Raw genomic sequence first — 19,390 nt, forward strand, 5'->3', positions numbered from 1 at the left:
CAAAAACATATTTACGCCGCATTTTGCTTATAATCAGGTTTCCTTGATTTGGTTTGTGCAGCTAAAACAAAAAATAAACCCGCTTTTGCAAATCTTTTTTATAAATCTGCTTCGCTTTTCCAACGGTCTAAGTTTTTTGCAGCAGCGCGAAGCATCACTTGAGTCTGCCAAGTAGACAGCATCACCCATGAATATTCATGAGTGAGCATGACATTTCCCCTGCATCCTGTTTATGCCAATGACTAATGCAGCGGAGAGAAGGGAGTCTGCATGTGCAGATGACTGCAAGGCTTGTGCTCGGGCCCCGTATTTATAGAAGGCCCCGTGCTCTGCAGGTACAGGCCAAAGCAAATATTGTCTTGATAAAATTGAATTATCAAAGAAAAAAATAAAGCAAATATGATGAGGGAGATGCATGAAAACTCATATTTAAAACCCTCTGAAATCTCGGGTGTGAATTGAGACTTTAGTCCATCAAATTCAATGGTTAACATCGAATAAAGATGTTGAGACTTATCCTATAATTCTTATCTCATATCCTTTATATAAAACAATGTGTGGGCACATGAAAAAATAAACAACACTCAAATCCATTTCAAACATTGCACGCATTATAAGTGTTTTCCTCTGTATTTGCGCTGGAATCAGAAAACAGATTTTAATCACATTTTCCTGTGTGCTGTTTCTCTGATAATCCTCTGTCTATTGGCCGTCAGTGTGTGCATGTGTGTCTTTTCGCAGGGTGCATTTTTGATGTGCTGTTTCGCACAAGAAGAGACAGAAAGTTCCAGGCACTGGGACAGCCTGCGGGACATCCAGCCTTTGGGCGCAGTGTGGGTCAGTGTGGAGTCACGCCATGTGTTCATATTCACTGCAGGAATGGAGGGACATGTGTGGACTCAGGCTCATCTGTGTAGTAAGTTGGATAAAAACACAACGTGGTTCCTTTTCTGAGTATTTATAACGATTCCTGTCATAAATCACACAAGAGGACCTTGTTGCTGAGTGGGATGCACTGAACAATTCTCCATATTGTGTATAATTCAGTGTTGTGACTGGACTTCAATAACCTTCAGAGAGTCAGTACACAGTGCATGTAAAGCAAAAGGACACAACAGTGTTTACAAGCCCTTCACAGCGTCTGACTGTGTCCGTCTGCAGTTGCCAGTGCCCATTTGGATGGAAGGGAGCTCTCTGTTCTGAGACTGTGTCTGTGTGTGATGTGGAGCACAGCCCCCCTCCTCTGTGCGCCCCCGGCTCCACCTGCATCCCTCTCCCAAACGGATACACCTGCCAGTGCCCCCTGGGGACAGCAGGGCTCTACTGCGAGAAAGGTTTCCGCCGCCGAACCCCCCCCCCCAACTGTATCATTATGCTGAATATGTTATTTATTTATGTAAATAAGACAAGAGCCTCGGCGCTCAATTATTTAACCGCCGTAATGTTCTGCCCGTTCAGCCGTGACCATCAGCGATCCATTCTTCAGCGGCAACCTGTCCTCGTGGATGTCATTCCCACCCATGGGTGTCAGACACAGGACAGTTCTGCAGCTGCAGTTCCAGCCTTTGTCACCGGATGGCATCCTTGTGTATACTGCACAGCACCTTAGTGCCAGAGCTGGTGAGGATGTTTTCATTCCGTATTAAGCTTTAATTCATTACACAAAATACTTTTCTGACTATGTGAGGACCAGGATCACTATTTTTCTCTTATTCTTTCTTTCAGCATAACAAAAGAAATGTGCAGAAACCAAAATTACTTTGGAGCACCTTCCATAATACATAGCATTAGGAAAACAATATCCTTAAACTGTATCAGTTTCAGGCTAAAAATTACCTGAAGAGAGGTGTTTGGGCATATTGGTATCATCTTAGTACTACCAGTATGTTAGTACCAGTATGTAAGGGTAGAAATTAGTATTTTAAAATTTAATAAATACCTGAGTCATCTCTGTTATGTGAAATGTGAGTATTGTTAAAGTAAAATTTAAGTGTCAGTTCCCTAAAAAGGCTTTTAGTGCAGTTGTTCCCAACCTGGACATCCCAGGATGAATCTGGCCTTGAAGTGATTCGTGTTACAGGATACAAAGAAAAATGTTCTGCTTCTCACATTAAGACTTGTATTTCATCTGACTTTTCTTTGGACCTATTTCTGTATTTTCCCTTTTTGTATTTTCTTCCTACAGGAGACTTCTTCTGCCTCTCCTTGAAATCTGGCTTCGTCCAGCTGCGATACAATCTGGGTGACGGCACCCGCATCCTGCAGTCTGTCGACAAAGTGGACTCGAGCGGTAGGACCTGGCACAGGGTGACGGCAGGCCGAGTCGGCCACCGAGGCTTCCTCAGTCTGGACGATAAGGAGGTTAGAGAGAATGCAACTGAAGGGATGACCACCCTCGACGTTGCTACGGACATCTTTGTCGGTGGGGTTTCCACTTTGAGTTTCGTCTCCACTGATGCAACTGAAGGGGAACCAACCGGCTTCACAGGCGGCATTAGAGAATTTATACTTAACGATGAAGAGCTGGAGTTAACGGAGATGGGGGCAGTGAGCGGAGCAAACATTGGGGACTGGGATGGGACCGCATGTGGGTACAAGGTCTGCCAGAATGAAGGTCACTGCAGGGCAACGGGGAGTGACTCATTCACATGCGTGTGCCCACCATCATGGACTGGCTCTGTGTGCAACCAGTCCATAAGCTGTGCAAACAACATCTGCAAACACGGTTCCTCGTGTGCTACGTCTAATGTGACCTCATACCACTGCATGTGCCCCCTAGGATGGGGAGGAAAGCACTGTGATGCAGAAATATCCACAGACGTGCTCAAGTTCGTGGGAAACTCGTATGTGAAATACTCTGACCCGAGATACAACACAAGAAATTTAAAATACACACGGGTGTCTTTCAGCTTCCTGACAAGCTCCAATGACAGTTTGATCATGTGGATGGGGAAAGCCGAACATGAAGACGATGACTACCTCGCAGTCGGACTCGAGAGCGGCCACCTCAAAATCACAGTCAATCTCGGGGAGAGGCTCTCCCTCCCGTTAATGTTCAGAAATCTAACCCTCTGTTGTAACAAATGGCACAACATCTCCTTATCTTTGAACAGCACCGTCCTTCAGGTGTTCCTGAACAGTAAGAGAATCCTGTTCGAAGACGTGGACCCGTTTGAGCGATATGTGGCCTTAAACTACGGTGGTCAGCTTTATTTCGGGGGGTTTGAATTACACAGAAACGTCTCGATCGTCACTTCCGGGCTGTTTTCAAAAGGCTTTGATGGAAATCTAAAAAACGTTTATTTATTTGACGACACCAAGCCAGTGCTGTTCCTAAAAAACAGTGAAGGTTTTAATGTTTATGAGGGGAATGAATAGTAGTGAAAATGTAGCTTATAGTTTGTTTTTAATTCTTAGCTAGGGTCCAGTTTTTCAAAGTAAAGTTCATACTGAACTATATTTGACTACTTGTTTTCAACACTTCTTAGTTCAGTTGTCATTTGATTTGTTATGTATAATAGCTTTCAATGGAATGTATGTATCCTGTCTGAATCAAAGCTCCTTCTTATGTTCTGTTTATTGGTGGGTGGCAACCAACTTCAAGGTGCATTATCGCCATCTGCTGCTTCTTCTACTCACTGCTCCGATTTCACAATATGCAAGTGTTTTTTTTACCTTTGATTCAAAGACATACGTTTTTATAATCAACAATAAAAAAAGGATTAGCTTTATTACGAACTGTACATAAACACACGGTGCAAAGGCACACTTCATCTCTAATTTATACAAGCCAAAATGTACATACTTTTTCAATAGAAAGTAAGTATATAAAATATTTAAGCAATTTAAAAGAAATGAAGTTGAAAAAAAGCAAAGCTGCTGTTAAGAGCCATCCTTGTGTTACATTCATTCAATATGTTAAACTTAAACTTCTGATCAAATGGTCCACACACACACGCGTTGTATGTTACCACGACAATGACATTTACTGGTCATCTGTAGTCAAAACAGCAGCTTAATGTGAACAATACATGAACAGTAAAAGGTTAAAATTTTGAAAAATTTCCCAATGTTGAGTTCTTCTTGGTCTGAAGACGAAATGATATCTCATTTTGGCTGCATAATGGATAATGGAACTTCTATGAAGAAAATGGCATATAAGCCGCAGACTGGTGTATAAAACAAACAAGCTGTGACAGTCTTTCTAGCTCTATGCTGCTTTAAAATAAAATTAACAATTATGAGTAACTATCTTTTGAACTTCTACGTCCATTCTCATAATCAGAGTCCCGTCTGTGTCTGTGTCTGTCCTTGTGGCGGCTGCTGTAGTCGTCGCTGTGGTGCCTCTCTTTCCTCTTCTCAGCGTGACGGTCGTCTGAGTGTCCGTGGTGCCTGCTCCTCTCTCTGTACTTGTCATCGGAGCTGCGATCGTACTTTTTCTCCCGCTCCCGGTCTTGGTGTCTGCTCTTTTTCCCGTGATGGGAGTCCCTGTGGTGACTGTGCCGCCCATGGTGGTCTCTGTCCTCTGTGTTTCGTGGCCTCGCCCACGGGTCGCTGTATCGCTCCTCTGGACGCTTGTTGTCTTTGGCCAGGGATGGAGGTTGCTCAGATAGCTGAGGGTAGCTCTCGGCGTACTGTGACTGAAGTCCAGGAACATACGCGGCGCTGTCCTGAGCGCACGTCGTACTGTGATTCTGATCCTGGGTGTTTGGGGTAGAGAAAGTGTTAGCAGGAGGGCCACTCAGGTAGTCATAGCTGCCAGGTACCTGAGGCTGTTGCAGTGGGAGATGTGCTGCTGCACTGTTGTGTGCTGGGAAAGCGGGTGCAGCTGGTGGTCCCTGTACTGCAGGAGGATATACTGTTGGTGTTACAGTAGCACCACTCTGGGACATGGCAGGATCTTCCTTTTTAGGGGAGCACGATTGAACAGCAGATTGGTTTTGTTCCTCAGGCTTGTTCTTGGCCTGAGAAAGCTGTAAATATCCTTGGTGAAATGTTGTAACTGGATCACTTCTAGTGCTGCTCAGCACAGGAACGGGTTTAGGACTTGAAGTTGCTGGCTGGCTGACTTTATCCTTTTGTAGCACCATGGTGTTATCTTCATTTACACTGGAATACGCTGAGGACTTCTTCAATATCCCACTTAAAGGAGGTTTTGAGCTATTTGTGTGATCTGATGTGGTCTGGGATTTTGATTGCAACAAAGAATTCCCTTCAGTCGATCCTTTTTCGGTTTCAGACAAAAGGCCGGCATCGCCTTTGTTTCCCGAGGCAGCACTGCTAGTTTCAGTCCCACTTGGAGCCGCTGACAGGCTTGCCAAGAACACTTCAGTCGGTACATCTGGAGGCTTATCTTTCAGAGAGAGATGTGCAACGTGGGTCACCACCGCAGCGTCTTTTCCTGACGAGTTGTTAGCAGCAGATATATCAGTCGGGCTGGAGAGCTCTGGTTCAGCTTTAGCAGCTTTAGCCTCTTTCTTCTTGATGACAAAACGCTCTCGTGGGGCAGCAGCTGTTGGACTTTTTGAGTTCCCAGCCGGTGCCACGTTTTTTGGAGGTGGTTGGGTCTTAGGGGTGTCATCTGCTGCTGGAGCAGGTTTTCCTCCAAAATCTGGCAGAGGTGGCAATTCCCCACCCCAGCCCACTAACACACCTGGAAGAAAGCGCAGTGGTTTTTGTGGCTCCTGATTGTTGGTCTCCTCTGAAGCAGATGGTTCTTCGAGAGCCTCTTTAACAGGCTCATCAACAGCCTCAGTGGTGTTAAGTGGTTTGTCCGTCTCTTTTTTATGCACTGTAGTTAAGGAAGAGAGAAACAATTTCTCATCCTCCACTGTTGTCCTGGTTTCTTTAGCGGAAACTGTGACAGGCTTGATTTCAGGAATAATCCTCCCAGTTTCATTCATGTCCAGAGGAAGAAAATCCCTTTTTGATCTCTGGCGTATTATGAGTCCGAGAAGAAGGTTGGCACGGTTGTTTTCTAAACCTGTCAAATAAAAAGATTAATTAAGTTTAAGAGATCCTCCCTCTTTGTGTTATTAAGTAATATAAATTAATCATCCATGTGAAAATTGGTCAAGCGTTGAGGTTACCTGGCCCATCAAAGGGAACAAGCTGATGTGGAACTTTCTCAGTGGCACCCAAGGGAATGAGATACATGTCCTTCACTTGTTTCCGGTTATTAGACACCACCCCGAAACGCCTACGACTGCTGAAGTAGGCGTACAAGAGAGCGTAGGAGATCTCATCTTCATCCGACTCGGGGGAGAAGCGAATCAGGCACACCTCCTTTAATGAGATAAAAAGGCATGTGTCAGTAAAATCTTCCATCCATGTACAAGAACAATGATTTAATCAAGCAGCTCTTAAATGCATCAAATGGCATTTAACAGTGGAATTTTAAACCTCTGAATGTAAACCTGAGCTGCTCTTGATCACAATGAACCTCATGCATCAGTGGATGATTGTATTTAAAGACATAGTCTGTAATGTATTGACTAAATCAACACCTATGATCCACCAGAAGTGTGGTTGTGTAGAGGCCTGTATTTTGTGTTTGGGATGTTTCTGGGCTGCTGCCTTGGGACAGTGGGTGTATATCCCTCAGCCAGTAACAACATGCAGAGTGTAAGGGAAGGACAATACAAAAATATGTGTGTGTGTGTCAGAAGTGTTACCTAATCAGTAGCGACATGTGCATAAATCCAGACATATTAAAAAGGTGAACACGATAGATTCTAAAGTTCTCTGCAAATGTGGCGGCTGCTGATTTGTGTTCACATCAATTGAAGATGTTAGAAGCAGCTGTTCCAGACAGAAAAAGCAGAGACTGTGACATAAAGCGTATATTTTAATATTTACTACATATGTCATCTACCTCCCAGATTTATTCCACAAGTGAGGGGTGTTTCTTTGTGCTTTTGATAACCACCGCATAACAATCAGTAAATAACTGATCCACTGCTTGCTCGCAGAACCACCTCTGCTTGTTGAGCCAGAGAGAAGGAGTTGACTTTGAATGATCAAGTAGTAACCGACAAATCCTGTGTAATATACCTTTAATGACTGTAATGTACTATATTCATTTCCTAAAAGAAAGCGGTCAAAACTCACTTTTGTTCCACTTGCCCGAATCTTGTCCAAATAGTCCCACACTTGCTGTGGACTTATCCTCCCGCCAACTTGAATGCTGTCTGGCAGGTCCTGTTGGGAGGTGGAATCAAATATATAAACTGACAGTATTTTAAAACAGCTATAAAAAACTCTTTATGTTCACTTGAGTCCACAGTACCTCAGTGACATTATCCAGAATTCCAGAGACTGGGAAAGCTTTAGTCACAAGCTTTGCCACAGCGTGCATGTGAATGAATCCTCGCCACAGGGACTGCAGGCTGGAAAGGAACAAGGCCTCTTCATCTCTTCCAGCTCCGTGATCTGACCTGTGACAAATAGAACAGCGATGGAGCACTCTTGCAAAAATGACTTACACATAGGAACCACGCAGAGAGGCAGAAAGAACGGCATACCTGGATTCATAGCCTGGCCGAGCACTTCTGAAGCTCTCCTCTAAAACAGTGAGGTGCAGGTCGTCTTCGAGTGCAGGTCCTGCTGTGCTTTTTGTCTCTTCTGATTTGGTGGACTGCCTCCTGACAACGGTGGTAGCAACTTTGACCACTTTGGTAGGTGCCTCCTCCACAGGGGGGGCCATACGACCTTATAGAAGGAAAAAGGAACAAATGTGTCACAGAGGAGGGTGAATTGTTGAGAAAGAGCTTCATGGCTAAAATCGGAACTTGTGCTGATGTCAGGGTTTTACCTGTACAGATTTTGCAGTGTAGGTCAAATAAATGAGACTTGTGTTGGCTGGTAGTGTCTTTCTCAGTCTTGGTGTCCTCCGCATTCTTTTCTGGGGTATTTGAAGGTTCTATCAAGACTTCAGTCAATTTGGGGGGAAGCTCCAGCTGAGAAGAGTGAAACCAAAGAAATTCAAGCAAACATGTCACCCTCTTTTACTTGTATATATAATGCAGAGTAATATTTGACATGTTGCTTTACCTCTATAGGCTCAGGCGCTTTTGGTGGTTCTTGACTTTCGATTTCAATTTCGCCCTTGTGTGTGATCTTAGTGATCGGTCGTCTCTCTGCCTCTCTTTGATCTTTTTCAATCATCTCAATTGTCTGTAAAAAAGGAGGAATTCATTCTAATTAGTTTTTTCGATTTATTTTAAAATACAACCTAAAGAAAACAATAATAAAGGCACCAAATCTACAAATGTTAATCCCACTGGCTGAGCTTAACTTCTGTAGCCTAATTATTGTCATTTATTGAAATTACATACTGTGAGCAGTCAAGGAGAATTTATGCGATAAAATAAGAATATATAGACCAAGCTTTTAGTTCTACTTACATGTCGGTTCTCCCTTTGTCGCCAAGCCGCCAATTCCTTCGAGGCCAGCTCCTCAGGACTCATTCGAATTAGGTTACTGGGTGAAATTTCCCCCTCGAGAACTCTCTTAAAGAGGACCTAAAGAAAACCATTCAAACAAAATGGAAATGCATTTATATTAAAACTGAAATACAACACCAAGAAAACTGTATCATGTGTGATTTAAAGTCATACTTACATTGTTTTTAGTGTCTTTGAGGTTAAACATTAAGCTTCTGTACTTGTTCTTGTACTTGTTGTCAGTATCTTTATACAAGTGAAAAAGTTCTCTCTCTGTCTTCCTGGCGACTTCAGCAGCCCGCTCCACTGAGATGTTCAGATCAGACTCCTTCAACCTAAAATGCAGAAAGTGTCCCCATTATTGATGAATTTAAGTAATGAAACAGAAGGCAATGTCAATTTCAGGATTTTCTTTAACTTAAGCTTATGAAATACTTACCTCTGTGTAAGGATTTCTTTCAGAGAATCACGCACACTTCGTCTGATGGCCTCCACGGACACGGGTTTCTTTGAAGCCGAAGTTTTACTTTTTGCCTCTTGTCTCAGCGAAACGCCTGTGAGGACAGAATCACAATATGTAGGGAGCAGGTGAGGGAAATCTGTGACCACTGGGAGTAGAGTTAAGATAGAAAAATGTGACATTCACAAACAGCTGATATGAACAACTTTATCGCCTCTTAGATATTGGATAACAGCTAATGAGATTTTTTTCACCCCTTTCTTCTGTAATGAACAAAGAATGCACAGTTAGCGAATTTTAGATGTAGCTGTGAATGACCTTCACCAAACTTGAACACAACAGCAGGTAGTCAAACTATATTAGGCAGCAGGAAGACGGTGGGATCGTGTTCCCAATACGGAGGCAAACAGCAACCACCAACACAACACAACAAACTGAACAGCTATTGTAAGATTCCCTTACACCTACACTCGTCTTTAGTTTTAGTTTTCTCTTTGTTATCTTGCCTTAGAGTATTTGCAATTCCCGAATGTCCTCCTCACTCACTAGTTTTAAACTCATTGTGAACTTTGTTGAGTTTTTCAATTACAAACCTTGAGCTGGGAGACAATTTCTAAGGAAGTTGTGAAAAATATCTGCCTGCTTCTTTTTAAAAATACAATGTATGCACTCATTTTCATTGGTATTTTCACACTGTCACCAGCATGTGGGTAGTCTTGGCATTCCATCATTATATTTGGTCTCAGTAGACTAATATAGTTTATATAGATATTTTCTGGTTTTGTTGATAGATATATGTGTGTGTGGTTAATAACACCCAGTTTTTATTAAAATGTAAGCAGCCCAAGTCCAACTGAAAAGCTGTCTGTATGTAGCAGGTTTATTTTAGTTTGCCAATAAACCGCCCCCTCTCTCTACCCGCAGTACCTGCAGACTATGAATCATGGAAGCGGCAGCAGAGGGAGGAGGACAGAGGACAGGAGGAAGGACTGATACTGACTGATGTCAAAATTCTTCATTCTCACTGAGCTTCACAAAGTCTTTGTAGTGAGGAATATTATTGATTTCACTGACATTTCACATGTATTGCCAGTGAAATAGTGAACGTACATGGTGACTTTGCTGCAGTAAACTTTATAGCCGTTGCTCTAGAAACAGTATTTAATTACATTTACATAAAATCAGTAAAAGAAAATAGTCGAAACTGTGCATATGTCAAGATGCATCAATAATAGTCTTATAATCGCATCATAGCCCTCTGAATGAGAATCAATGAAAAACTTTAAACCCAAAATGAACTTTGAATAATTTAATATCCCTCCAACTACCACTCGGAACCCAGACGGCACCTAAGGCCTGTGAAGACCTTTAGAACAATCCTGTAGAAGTGCAACGAGTTTTGTGGAAACTTCTAAAACAGAGTTGGAACAATCTTTCTGCAATATGTGTGTAGCAGAAAGAACAACAGTTGTACATTCATCACCTGAATCAGTCAAAATGTTTGATTAAATTTAGACATTCAGTGATTCTACATTCCTAAAATCCATTCTTTGATTGTTTCAGGCTTTAATTTCAGAAACACTGATTCACTGAGGTATATAAAATTCAATAATTTATAATAGCTGTAAAAATGTTGTCTTCAGAACATTTTGGCCAGTAGTGTTGCGCATACTTGCTTCTGAATCTTGTCTTATTTATGGAAGAAGACAGGTCTAATTTTATTGTTCAACTTGTTGTGATTCTCTTCATTTAATCTTGTTAACAATTCTGTAATCACATACCTGTTTTATAAGCTCCATCTCTGGCATCTGCAGACTGCCTTCTGTCAGGATCCTATTTTGAGAGAGTAGTGCAAAAAGTCCATCAGTCATATGATAACTATTATGCATCATTGAGGAATAAAATATATGAATGAAATTAAAATGTGAAAAGGGTAAAATAGGACATAATAACCCATCAGCCAATTTCAGAACAAATTCAGTGAGTTTTAAGTGCAGGGAAATGTTCTAAAGGTCGGTGAGAACACCATGTTAACCACACACCCATGTGCAAGGCTCCTGCAAAGTAAAAGCAAAAAGACAAACCATTGTGTAGTAGTGACACTGGCTATGATTAATATCAGAGGATGAATTATCTGAGGGGGAAAGAAATCTGTCGTATGTGAAGGATTTCAATTTCGTCAATGCATTTTGAAACATTTTTCTTGGAAGAGCTTATTGTGATAGTGCTTACCTTTCTTACTGGTCTGACTCCCCCTGATGTGAGGCTCTGGGAGGATCCTGGTTCTGGTTTTGGTTTGGGAGGCAGCTTCTGGTCCTGGACCTCAGTCTTTGCTGGAACTTCTGATTTGGGTGCACTCGGGGGCTCAGGCTCCACCTTTCTGCTCTCTTCCTCACAGCACTTCAGGCAAACATACATCTGGTCCTCCTCCTCCATTTCACGTACTTTTGTCAGGTCGAGACCGACACAGTCTCCGTGGAACCAGTCTTCACAGCGGCCACAGCCTACCATGAACCTAGGCAGAGTATGGTTGTTATTAAAGGTGTGTTTGCAAATTAGTATTCTGGACACCAGAGTACTCTGAACAAGCAGATATTACACCAATTTAAAAATTCTGTTTCCAAATTCTAATATTGCATGATGAAAAGTCAACAATTCAGTGTTACTCATAGCTCTGCAACAAACAACATACTCTGTTTAAATCTGAGTCACAATCAATAATATGGTTTTTATATTGTACAATAATTCTCTATATTTAGGTGAAGAGCGGCCCTTACGTGTTGTTGTGGTGTTTTTTACACAGGCCGCAGCAGTTGTTTCCATCCCACATGGTGTCACTGTTCACAGGCTGCTCCTCGACTGCTTCCTTCTTCGCAACAGGAGCGTTATCTGGGATGAAGAGCTGCGGCTCATCCACAGAGATGCTTCTTGCACTTTTACTTTTCTGTCTCTGAAGGATCTTTTCTGGCTTTTTCAGTTTGGGCTTTTCCTGTCCCCCCTCTTCAGGTGTTTTTAATGCATGGCTTGGACGACTGTGCACTGGCTGAGCAGACTCAACTTTAGACTTATTAGGAGCGGGCGTATGTTTGGTTGGTGGCTGCTGATCACCAACACGGTTGCCAGATGATGGGCTCTTCTTCACTGCTGAGCTCGATGGAGCTGGTAGTTTTGGCTTCACTTTACTGTCTCCTGTGCTCTGTGTCTTTTGCACTTTAGAAGCAGGCTCACTTTGGGCGTTTTCCGCAGGCCTCTTCAAAGGCGTGACTTCTTTCTTGTCCTTTAGAGGTTTATTTTTGTGCAGGTCACCTCTTTGGATGAGTTTCGATGGCGTGTTTTGGGATACTTTATGCTCTGTAATCACGGTTTTTGGTTTACATGAAACCAAGTCCTTATTCTTGTTAGGAATCAGTCCTTGTTTAGGGTTAGCTTTAAGTAGATTTTTCACTACATTCAGTTCCTTTTCTTTACTTTCAGTCTTACTAACAGTAATTCTGTCGTTTTCGTTGCTTTGTGGCTGATTAATTTCTTCTTTTTCGTTACTCACTGGCTGTTGCTTTTCAGGAATACTCTGATTGTCAAGCTTTGTCTCTTGTGTGGACGGGTTCTCTTTTAACGTCCCATTGGATGTCTGCACATCATTGGGATTTACATAGGGGCCCAGCCCATGGACTACATCATCAGCAGTGCTCTTCTCAATTACATCCACCTCTGCCACACTCTCAACGATGGGATTTTGTACATTGACAGCATCACCCGGCAACACGGCCAAATCTTTGTTCACAACGTGCGACATATCATCCTCAATGCACACGGCCTGGCTTGTATCAACGTTTTGTGTATAAGAGGGTCCTGGAAGCAACTCTATCTTGAATCCTCCAATTGTTACTGTTAACCGTCTCAATACAACCGTAGGATTCAGCCATCGTCCTCCATCAAGATCATTTACATTGATGCGTCCTCCTTGAGTTAATTCTTTCTTTAGTTCTGTGTCTTTAATTCCTTTCTCAATGAGAAATGACTTTTGTAGCCTGTTGGCTGGTTTCCTTCCTGGTCGTCCTCGGGTAATGATGTTGGATGTGTTCACGCGTTGTGGGTCATCACTATTTTCTGTTTCAACAAGAACCAAAACATGGAAAATTGCGTCACTCACACCATCTCTAATTAAAAGATTTCATATTGTGGAAATCTAAACGCACAAGCACCAACTTACCTTGTACTAAATGCTGTGGACGTTTCTTCGGCCTGCCAACAGGACGCTTCACTGGTGTGGTCTCTTCAACTGTCATTTCACTGCTGGGACCTGCGGGTGCTGAACTATCATCATGACCTGCCAACAACAAGTAAAAGAAATGATTGTAGATTATCTCCTGGTGTATCTATATGAGGGACAAATAATCTACAGAAAGTGTAAAGCTCATTTTAGACGATATTGTGCATTTTTCAAGTGTAATAAAAGGCTAAAAATAAGAAAAAACACTATTGGAGCAGTATGGAATTTCCCTCAGGTGTTCTGCAGCACCTTACAGCCTACTAATATTATGCATTCAATACATAAAAGAGAAAACTTTTGACTTCTTTCAACAGGTTTTCCAGTTAATTCTGAATTTTATTATGAAGTAGCCACGTGATGTAATGGTAGTAGCATATATTAGTAGGAGTTTAATCAAAGACTGGATTCAGTAAAATTTTGATCTTTTACCATCATTTGTCTGTTGACGTACCTGTGGAGGTGGCAGCCGGAAAAGCAGACTCCTCATTGTCCAGCAGATTGAACTGAGACTGAGAGCTGGCACATCCAAACATGGGATCTTTGTCACTGAGCATGTTCTTCAGTGAATTGTCCAGCTGGAGTCCAGACCCTAGCTCATTACTGGCTTCACATTCCAAGTTCTGACCTACAATCAGGGAGTCGTCCAACTGGTCACTGGGTATTAGATGGTTTAAGGTCTCCACAATGTCCATGAATGCTGCTGCCCTCCTGCAAAACAACACAGACAGAGTGAGTCCAGGTTGATCAAGTTAAATTATGTTGATAATACTGGGATAAAGCTCTCATGCATCATGTGCAACATCCTAGTAGCACATCATATATCAGACTAGGCTCAAGAGACAAACCAGAGCAGATGTAAGCAAATATTCACAGGTTTCAAGCTATTTTGAGTAAACTCCTCTACAAATGGCTGCGTCCTGTCGGTTAGATTGATGGCATTGCTTAACACTGAATTAATATCACCGTTATTGCACAAAGAGGGACAGATGACCTGGGTTTCCTCCATCAGCAGTAGTTTGTTGAAGCCTGCAAGTTTACTCGCCTGCACCGTTCAGTCAACGTCGCCAGCTTCTACTTGTTTTGGTCATTTCTCTGATCCATCAATGTTTACACAGCCCGATGTTTTCTACTTCTCAGCAGCTTTACGTATTTTGAATTAAAAACCAAAACAGTGTCCACATCTTTAACCCGGAGAATGTTTTAACAAGTGACGCTGCTGTTAAATGACCTGCAAGTTACCAGGATTTTTAAAAATCAAGCACGGCTGCAGCAGGCCAGAAAACTGAGCTGTGCTCAAAACCAGAATCGTTAGCTACTTAAATCTCAAACGCGCTGGTAAGATTCTATCACCGGGTTAGTTTCCTCTCACTTAATACAACTCCATCACTATAAGAAACACGGACAACGTGTGGCCAAGCTTTGCCAGTGAGCTGTTTGCTTGTTAGCATGCTAACGAAAGGAGGCTAACAACAACCCGCTGCAGAACGCGTTAGGGAAGCTATGATAGCATGCTAAAGGTAACTTACGGAGGAAGCATGCACAGGGCAGCTCACTGATTTGGATCCTAGCATAATACAAGCTATGTTTACACCATAAGTGCAAGGAGAGCCAACACATGCTGGATAAAATATGTGAGTATTTAGTTACACAGCTCGATGCTAACTCTGTCATTCAGGCTAGCTAGGTCCCGTTAGCATAGGCCCTAGATACCAAGTTTGTTTGTAGCCTAGGCGCTGCTAAGCGAGCACGCCCACACGCAACACCTCCACCGCTTGCGTTTGGAATATTTCGACATATCTGAGTGAATATTAGAAACTCTTACCTAGTTCTCGCTTCACTGCCCCGTCCGACTCGCGTAAGGTTACATAGTAGCACCGCTGCTCCCAGTAACTTCCTCTAACTCCGCCGTGAATCGCCCCAGTGCTGCAAAGCCCCTGACAGGCAGCGTCACGTGGCTTGTGTTTACAGGCAGCATGGCAGAGACCACGGACCCAGCGACGACCACTACTGACTCACCACAGACGGCTGCTCACAGACATCGCACAGCTTCACCGCCATCAGCAGACGGGTATGATGTTTACGATCTGGCTCCGTTGCTCCAAGATCGAGGGCAAAAGTTTGAAACTGAAGAAATACGACCTGAAACAATAATCTAATAATGATTTTTTTGAAATGTAGTTTGAGGTAGAAGAATAATCTCTGCACCTGCAATTGGAAAATAAGGCCTCATATTACATTTTTGAACGAAAGTGAGAAATACAATTTAAAAAATCTATTCTTAAGACGTCCAGATTTATACAGAAAATTATATTCGAATTGAAACTTCTACATAATATCTACTTATTCAAAACTGAAACTTTTAGTTTCAAAGTTTTTCAATGACAATTTTCTTTTTTCAAATTTGCAAAGCAATAGTGCCTGATCTAACAGTCCCACGTACAAACAACAACTTTAAAAGGCCATTAATGTGAAAAAGTAAAATATTTGACTCTGTCTTTGAATATTTCTTTCTACATTTAAAAACAACTTTCTTGCATTTGTCCATTGCTTAACAAAGCTGCATGCAGGGACCACAGCGAAATGGATACAGGCAAGATTTGAGTAACATGTGGACATAATGACACTACAGTTGATCAATGACTTTATTGGTTTATTTTAGATTACTGGCATTTCAGTGTCAGGCTACTTGTGCTTAAAACACTTTGCTGCACCTCTACTACTTTGACATTATTAAAACAATGTGTGAATCTACATTTCTATTACTAACAAAAGGCGAATAGAAATAGATACAGTGTTTAAAGATGTGTTGTTCATGCCATTTAATTCAAAGTCTGAATCATGTTTGTGCAGCAGTTTTTTCAAAGGCTGAAGCCGCACAAACAAAGCTGCAGGTCCCATCACAGGTACGACCTGTCCACCCACCAAAGTCACAATAATGCCAGGTTAACAGGTGAAACAAAACTTTGACATATTTCACAGACATTCAGGACTTGCATCCACTGAGTCAATACAATGGAACCTATAATATTTTCAAAAATGAGTCCACTTCCTTCAGATAAAATGTAAAATAAACACTATATTTGCATATGTGATATAAGAAATAAGCTCTGATAAGAAAACACTGTTGATTAATTTGGGCTACAGACAACAATAGAGCAAGGTTCAGCATGTTACATAGAACTCAATTAAAATACTGTTCCCTTTTATTTTTCTCAATACAACTAATGAGGAAAAATAACTTAAACATTGTTATTTGGAAAAATGCTCTTTCAGTCTTTTATTTGGGTCCAACCCATACCAGAGCACATCCTCTTCCACTGCTGCCCAAGCCATTCGCTCTGTGGTAAACGTGGCTGCCCACTGCCCGGATGGAGAAACTACAATCGCACCTCCTGCACCTCGAACACGTTCGCCCATGTACCTCAGAGACAACTGTGAGGCATCTGCCACTGATTTACCTGTTTGTGTGAGGGAGAGAATAAAATACGAAATAAATGTACGGTTGATGCTGCTAATGTCAACAAATACACAAAAACATACAAACTTATGTGTCATTGAAAGAAATAAACAACCTCATCACGCTATCAAATCAAATGACTGCTATAATGAAATATCATAGTCACTCTAAACTTTACTAAACTAGGAATTACATAAGGCATTTGCACTATTTTAATCTTATTCATTCACTTGACTGTTTGGTGCTTTGTAGCCAAATACACAAATTGTGACATCAAAAAATGAAGTCTGTCAAAAAAATCGTATTTTACCTTGTTCAATGTGTGAAAGAATGAGTCTGGCCAATGTGACTTTAAGAATGGATTCTCCATGACCGGTACAAGACACTGCACCAATACAGTTGTCTGCATATCCTCCAGAGCCTTATTTACAAAAGCAAGATTAATCATTTATTACATTTTTATTATGCTACTCAATTTCACACATTGAGGTCCCCAAATATTAATATAAATTAAACTCCAAGTTGTGAGGGGGAAAATCTTATTTTAACGGCAGCTGACGATATAAAAATGTGCTATTTGAGAGAGTTCAAGTCAATTAATTCGTACCAATAATTGGAGAGTCTCCTACTCTCCCAACCATTTTATTCCTGATCCCTCCAGTTGATGTTGCACATGCGACATTACCAGAACCATCCACAGCAACTGCTCCAACTGTATCATGGGCCCTGAAGAAATAGAAAAAGCACATTTACTGTAAACGCCATGTTTGGTTTAGTACTTTGAAACCTGTGTGTTAGACGCTTTTATACTGAACAGTTGAGCATTTAAATGATATGTTTTTATTGAATTATATTTAATGTTTTGTCAGGCTATTCAGTCTGTATGGGTTGAGATTATTGAAAGATAAGAAAGTGTAAATATAAAGTCTGATGCTGCAGATACAAACCACTGAGAGTTAAAATCTTCCATGACTCCAGTGACATAATTCTTCTGCCTCTCCCACTCTCTCCTCTCACACTCCGTCACCAGAGTCTCAGGGGGGACTGTGGCCACCCCGATGCTCTCTGCAAACATGTTTGCACCTCTGCCCATCAACATGACATGGGCGGTCTGAGATTTCCCATGGCAACAAACATGTAGGGAAAAGTGAAAATGCTAAATGTAATAAAACGTACTTTGTAACAACAAACTAAAAACAATTATAAAAATATAAATCAGTATCTCCTGCTACGTCTTTTCCATAAAGCCAAAAGTATTTCAGATGACACCTTCTCCATCACTGCTCGTGCCAGTGACACAGGGTTGGCAATGTTTTTCACACAAGACACAGCACCACTGCCCAGTGTTCTTCCATCCATGATGATGGCGTCCAGCTCCACTTCTCCCTCAGTGTTGAGTGCGGCTCCGTGGCCTAGAATGAAATGTTACAGTCAGTTACAAACTTAAACAACAACAAACTTGCTGAGCAACGAAACAGACTTTGTGTGAAGAGGTTAAAAACCACAGCTGTTTATCAAAGGGCGGCACGGTACAAGTCTAATTACAAGTTTAAACACGTTAACACAGACGACACTGGATGAAACATCTAATTTAATAAAATATAGATTTACAAAGAGGAAACTGAGGTAGCTTGTCTAAATGAGGAGGCCCAACCACCTTCTGTCTTAAATCTTGCCCTGGGTACCGTGAGTGACAGCTGGTTATCAGATCGAAGCGTTCACTGAGGGGTATGAGGGATGAGGAGGTCCGCTATAAGTAAGATGAAGCCTTTCAAGTAATTTTAAAACAGGAAATTCAATTTTAGAATCAATTCTAAAAACCACGAGAAACTGGTGCAATGAGGCGAGTGTGGTGTGATGTGCAGTGGAGCCCAGTCAATAATGAGCTGAGGTAAATTGCAGGATGTTGAGAGTTTGTCCGCGACATCCCTACATGTCTGCAGGGCGCTGACAACAAATACAGCAGGACTTGTGACCAATGCATTGACTGACTGGCTTGTTCCACTGACAGTGTCTGAGCTGAATGCACATCACTGACTAATAGTTGCTGTGAACTGATTCATTAGTCAGAACACGTGGGTTATGTTTAGCGAAGCAAGTATTATAAATGTTTTCCAGACAAAACAGACGTGTGATTTTTTTTTCCACAGACTCCATCTGGCACTAATGCTGGATTAAAGAGATGAGCCCCATAATCTGAGGGCGACATGACCTCTGTCAACCACCATCACCCACACTCCTTACTGAGCCAAGATGTAAGTTGCCATCACCACCAGCAGATGGAGACAGTGCACGAACAGGCAGAGCTGGGTGAAAGAAGATGATCAGTGATTGGATCCTGTGTGGAGGTGGGGTTGTTGTTGTTGTTTTAAACTGAGAGTAGTGAAGCAGGAGAACTACTTGTTCTGCCTTGATTAAGATTCATTCATGTGTTGATGAGCCCATGATGAGTGTTAATGTTTTATGTTTCATCAGTGTCTATTAAATAAATAGAAATAGAAAATAAGAGTCATTCTTTGTACCTGCATTGAACGCAGTGTTGTCTTCCATCATTCTCACAGCTGCTTCGACAGCCTCCACTGCAGCCCCCCCTCTTTTCAGCACAGTAAACCCCTCACATGCTGCAGCCTTTACTCCATTAACGGAGGCCTCGGCCAGGTGGTCTGGAATGGCCCACGCCCCGCCGTGCACAACTATGACCGCTGACATCTTTGACTTCCTGCAGGGAAGAGGTGTAGAAGTTGAGGGATGTTCCGCTA

The 19,390-nt window shown here is 42.0% G+C and overlaps 4 protein-coding genes across 20 annotated transcripts in view; 2 read left to right on the plus strand and 2 right to left on the minus strand.

The window, feature by feature from the left end:
* The window catches only part of eys (eyes shut homolog), a 188,816-nt gene extending 184,568 nt beyond the window's left edge, over positions 1–4,248 (plus strand). For all 3 annotated transcript variants that reach the window (XM_069538391.1, XM_020092694.2, XM_020092703.2), the window contains 4 exons: positions 742–916; positions 1,162–1,334; positions 1,459–1,620; positions 2,186–4,248. In XM_069538391.1, coding sequence (XP_069394492.1) covers positions 742–916; positions 1,162–1,334; positions 1,459–1,620; positions 2,186–3,378 — 1,703 coding nt within the window. In that variant the 3' untranslated portion in view covers positions 3,379–4,248. The remainder of the gene's footprint in view (positions 1–741; positions 917–1,161; positions 1,335–1,458; positions 1,621–2,185) is intronic.
* phf3 (PHD finger protein 3) lies at positions 3,696–15,136 on the minus strand. Its single transcript, XM_020092733.2, has 16 exons — positions 14,997–15,136; positions 13,626–13,882; positions 13,115–13,231; positions 11,682–13,011; positions 11,137–11,419; positions 10,686–10,737; positions 8,884–8,998; positions 8,623–8,779; positions 8,406–8,522; positions 8,053–8,175; positions 7,814–7,958; positions 7,524–7,710; positions 7,289–7,436; positions 7,111–7,200; positions 6,090–6,285; positions 3,696–5,983 (listed from the first exon to the last, which is right to left on the minus strand). Exons 2-16 carry the CDS (start codon positions 13,864–13,866, stop codon positions 4,239–4,241), a joined length of 5,046 nt encoding a protein of 1,681 aa, XP_019948292.2. The 5' UTR covers positions 13,867–13,882; positions 14,997–15,136; the 3' UTR covers positions 3,696–4,238.
* khdrbs2 (KH domain containing, RNA binding, signal transduction associated 2) overlaps positions 15,104–19,390 on the plus strand; it is a 73,756-nt gene continuing 69,469 nt past the window's right edge. For 11 of the 15 annotated variants that reach the window (XM_069538406.1, XM_069538405.1, XM_069538403.1 and 8 more), the window contains exon 1: positions 19,226–19,363. The gene's annotated coding sequence lies outside the window, so the exon portion shown is untranslated. Of the gene's footprint in view, positions 15,243–18,781; positions 18,980–19,225; positions 19,372–19,390 lie in introns of those variants that run through there. The other 4 variants (XM_069538395.1, XM_069538396.1, XM_020090898.2 and 1 more) reach the window with 3 other exon arrangements.
* Positions 15,799–19,340, minus strand: LOC109633130 (isoaspartyl peptidase/L-asparaginase). Its single transcript, XM_020092754.2, has 6 exons — positions 19,154–19,340; positions 17,901–18,043; positions 17,579–17,742; positions 17,239–17,357; positions 16,942–17,052; positions 15,799–16,632 (listed from the first exon to the last, which is right to left on the minus strand). Exons 1-6 carry the CDS (start codon positions 19,338–19,340, stop codon positions 16,424–16,426), a joined length of 933 nt encoding a protein of 310 aa, XP_019948313.1. The 3' UTR covers positions 15,799–16,423.

This window comes from Paralichthys olivaceus, chromosome 14 (genome assembly GCF_024713975.1).
Source record: "Paralichthys olivaceus isolate ysfri-2021 chromosome 14, ASM2471397v2, whole genome shotgun sequence".
NCBI classification, from domain to species: domain Eukaryota; kingdom Metazoa; phylum Chordata; class Actinopteri; order Pleuronectiformes; family Paralichthyidae; genus Paralichthys; species Paralichthys olivaceus.

Excerpts from the sequence above, each read along its gene's own strand:
- phf3 (XM_020092733.2), bottom strand. The coding sequence starts at position 13,866 with ATGGACATTGTGGAGACCTTAAACCATCTAATACCCAGTGACCAGTTG. Across the intron at positions 13,012-13,114 it reads TCCACAGCATTTAGTACAAG|AAAATAGTGATGACCCACAA; the intron begins GTAAGTTGGTGC and ends TTGTTGAAACAG. Across the intron at positions 8,780-8,883 it reads AAAGAAATCCTTACACAGAG|GTTGAAGGAGTCTGATCTGA; the intron begins GTAAGTATTTCA and ends TCTGCATTTTAG.
- LOC109633130 (XM_020092754.2), bottom strand. The coding sequence starts at position 19,340 with ATGTCAGCGGTCATAGTTGTGCACGGCGGGGCGTGGGCCATTCCAGAC. Across the intron at positions 18,044-19,153 it reads CAACACTGCGTTCAATGCAG|GCCACGGAGCCGCACTCAAC; the intron begins GTACAAAGAATG and ends ATTTCATTCTAG. Across the intron at positions 17,053-17,238 it reads AGGAGACTCTCCAATTATTG|GCTCTGGAGGATATGCAGAC; the intron begins GTACGAATTAAT and ends TTTGTAAATAAG.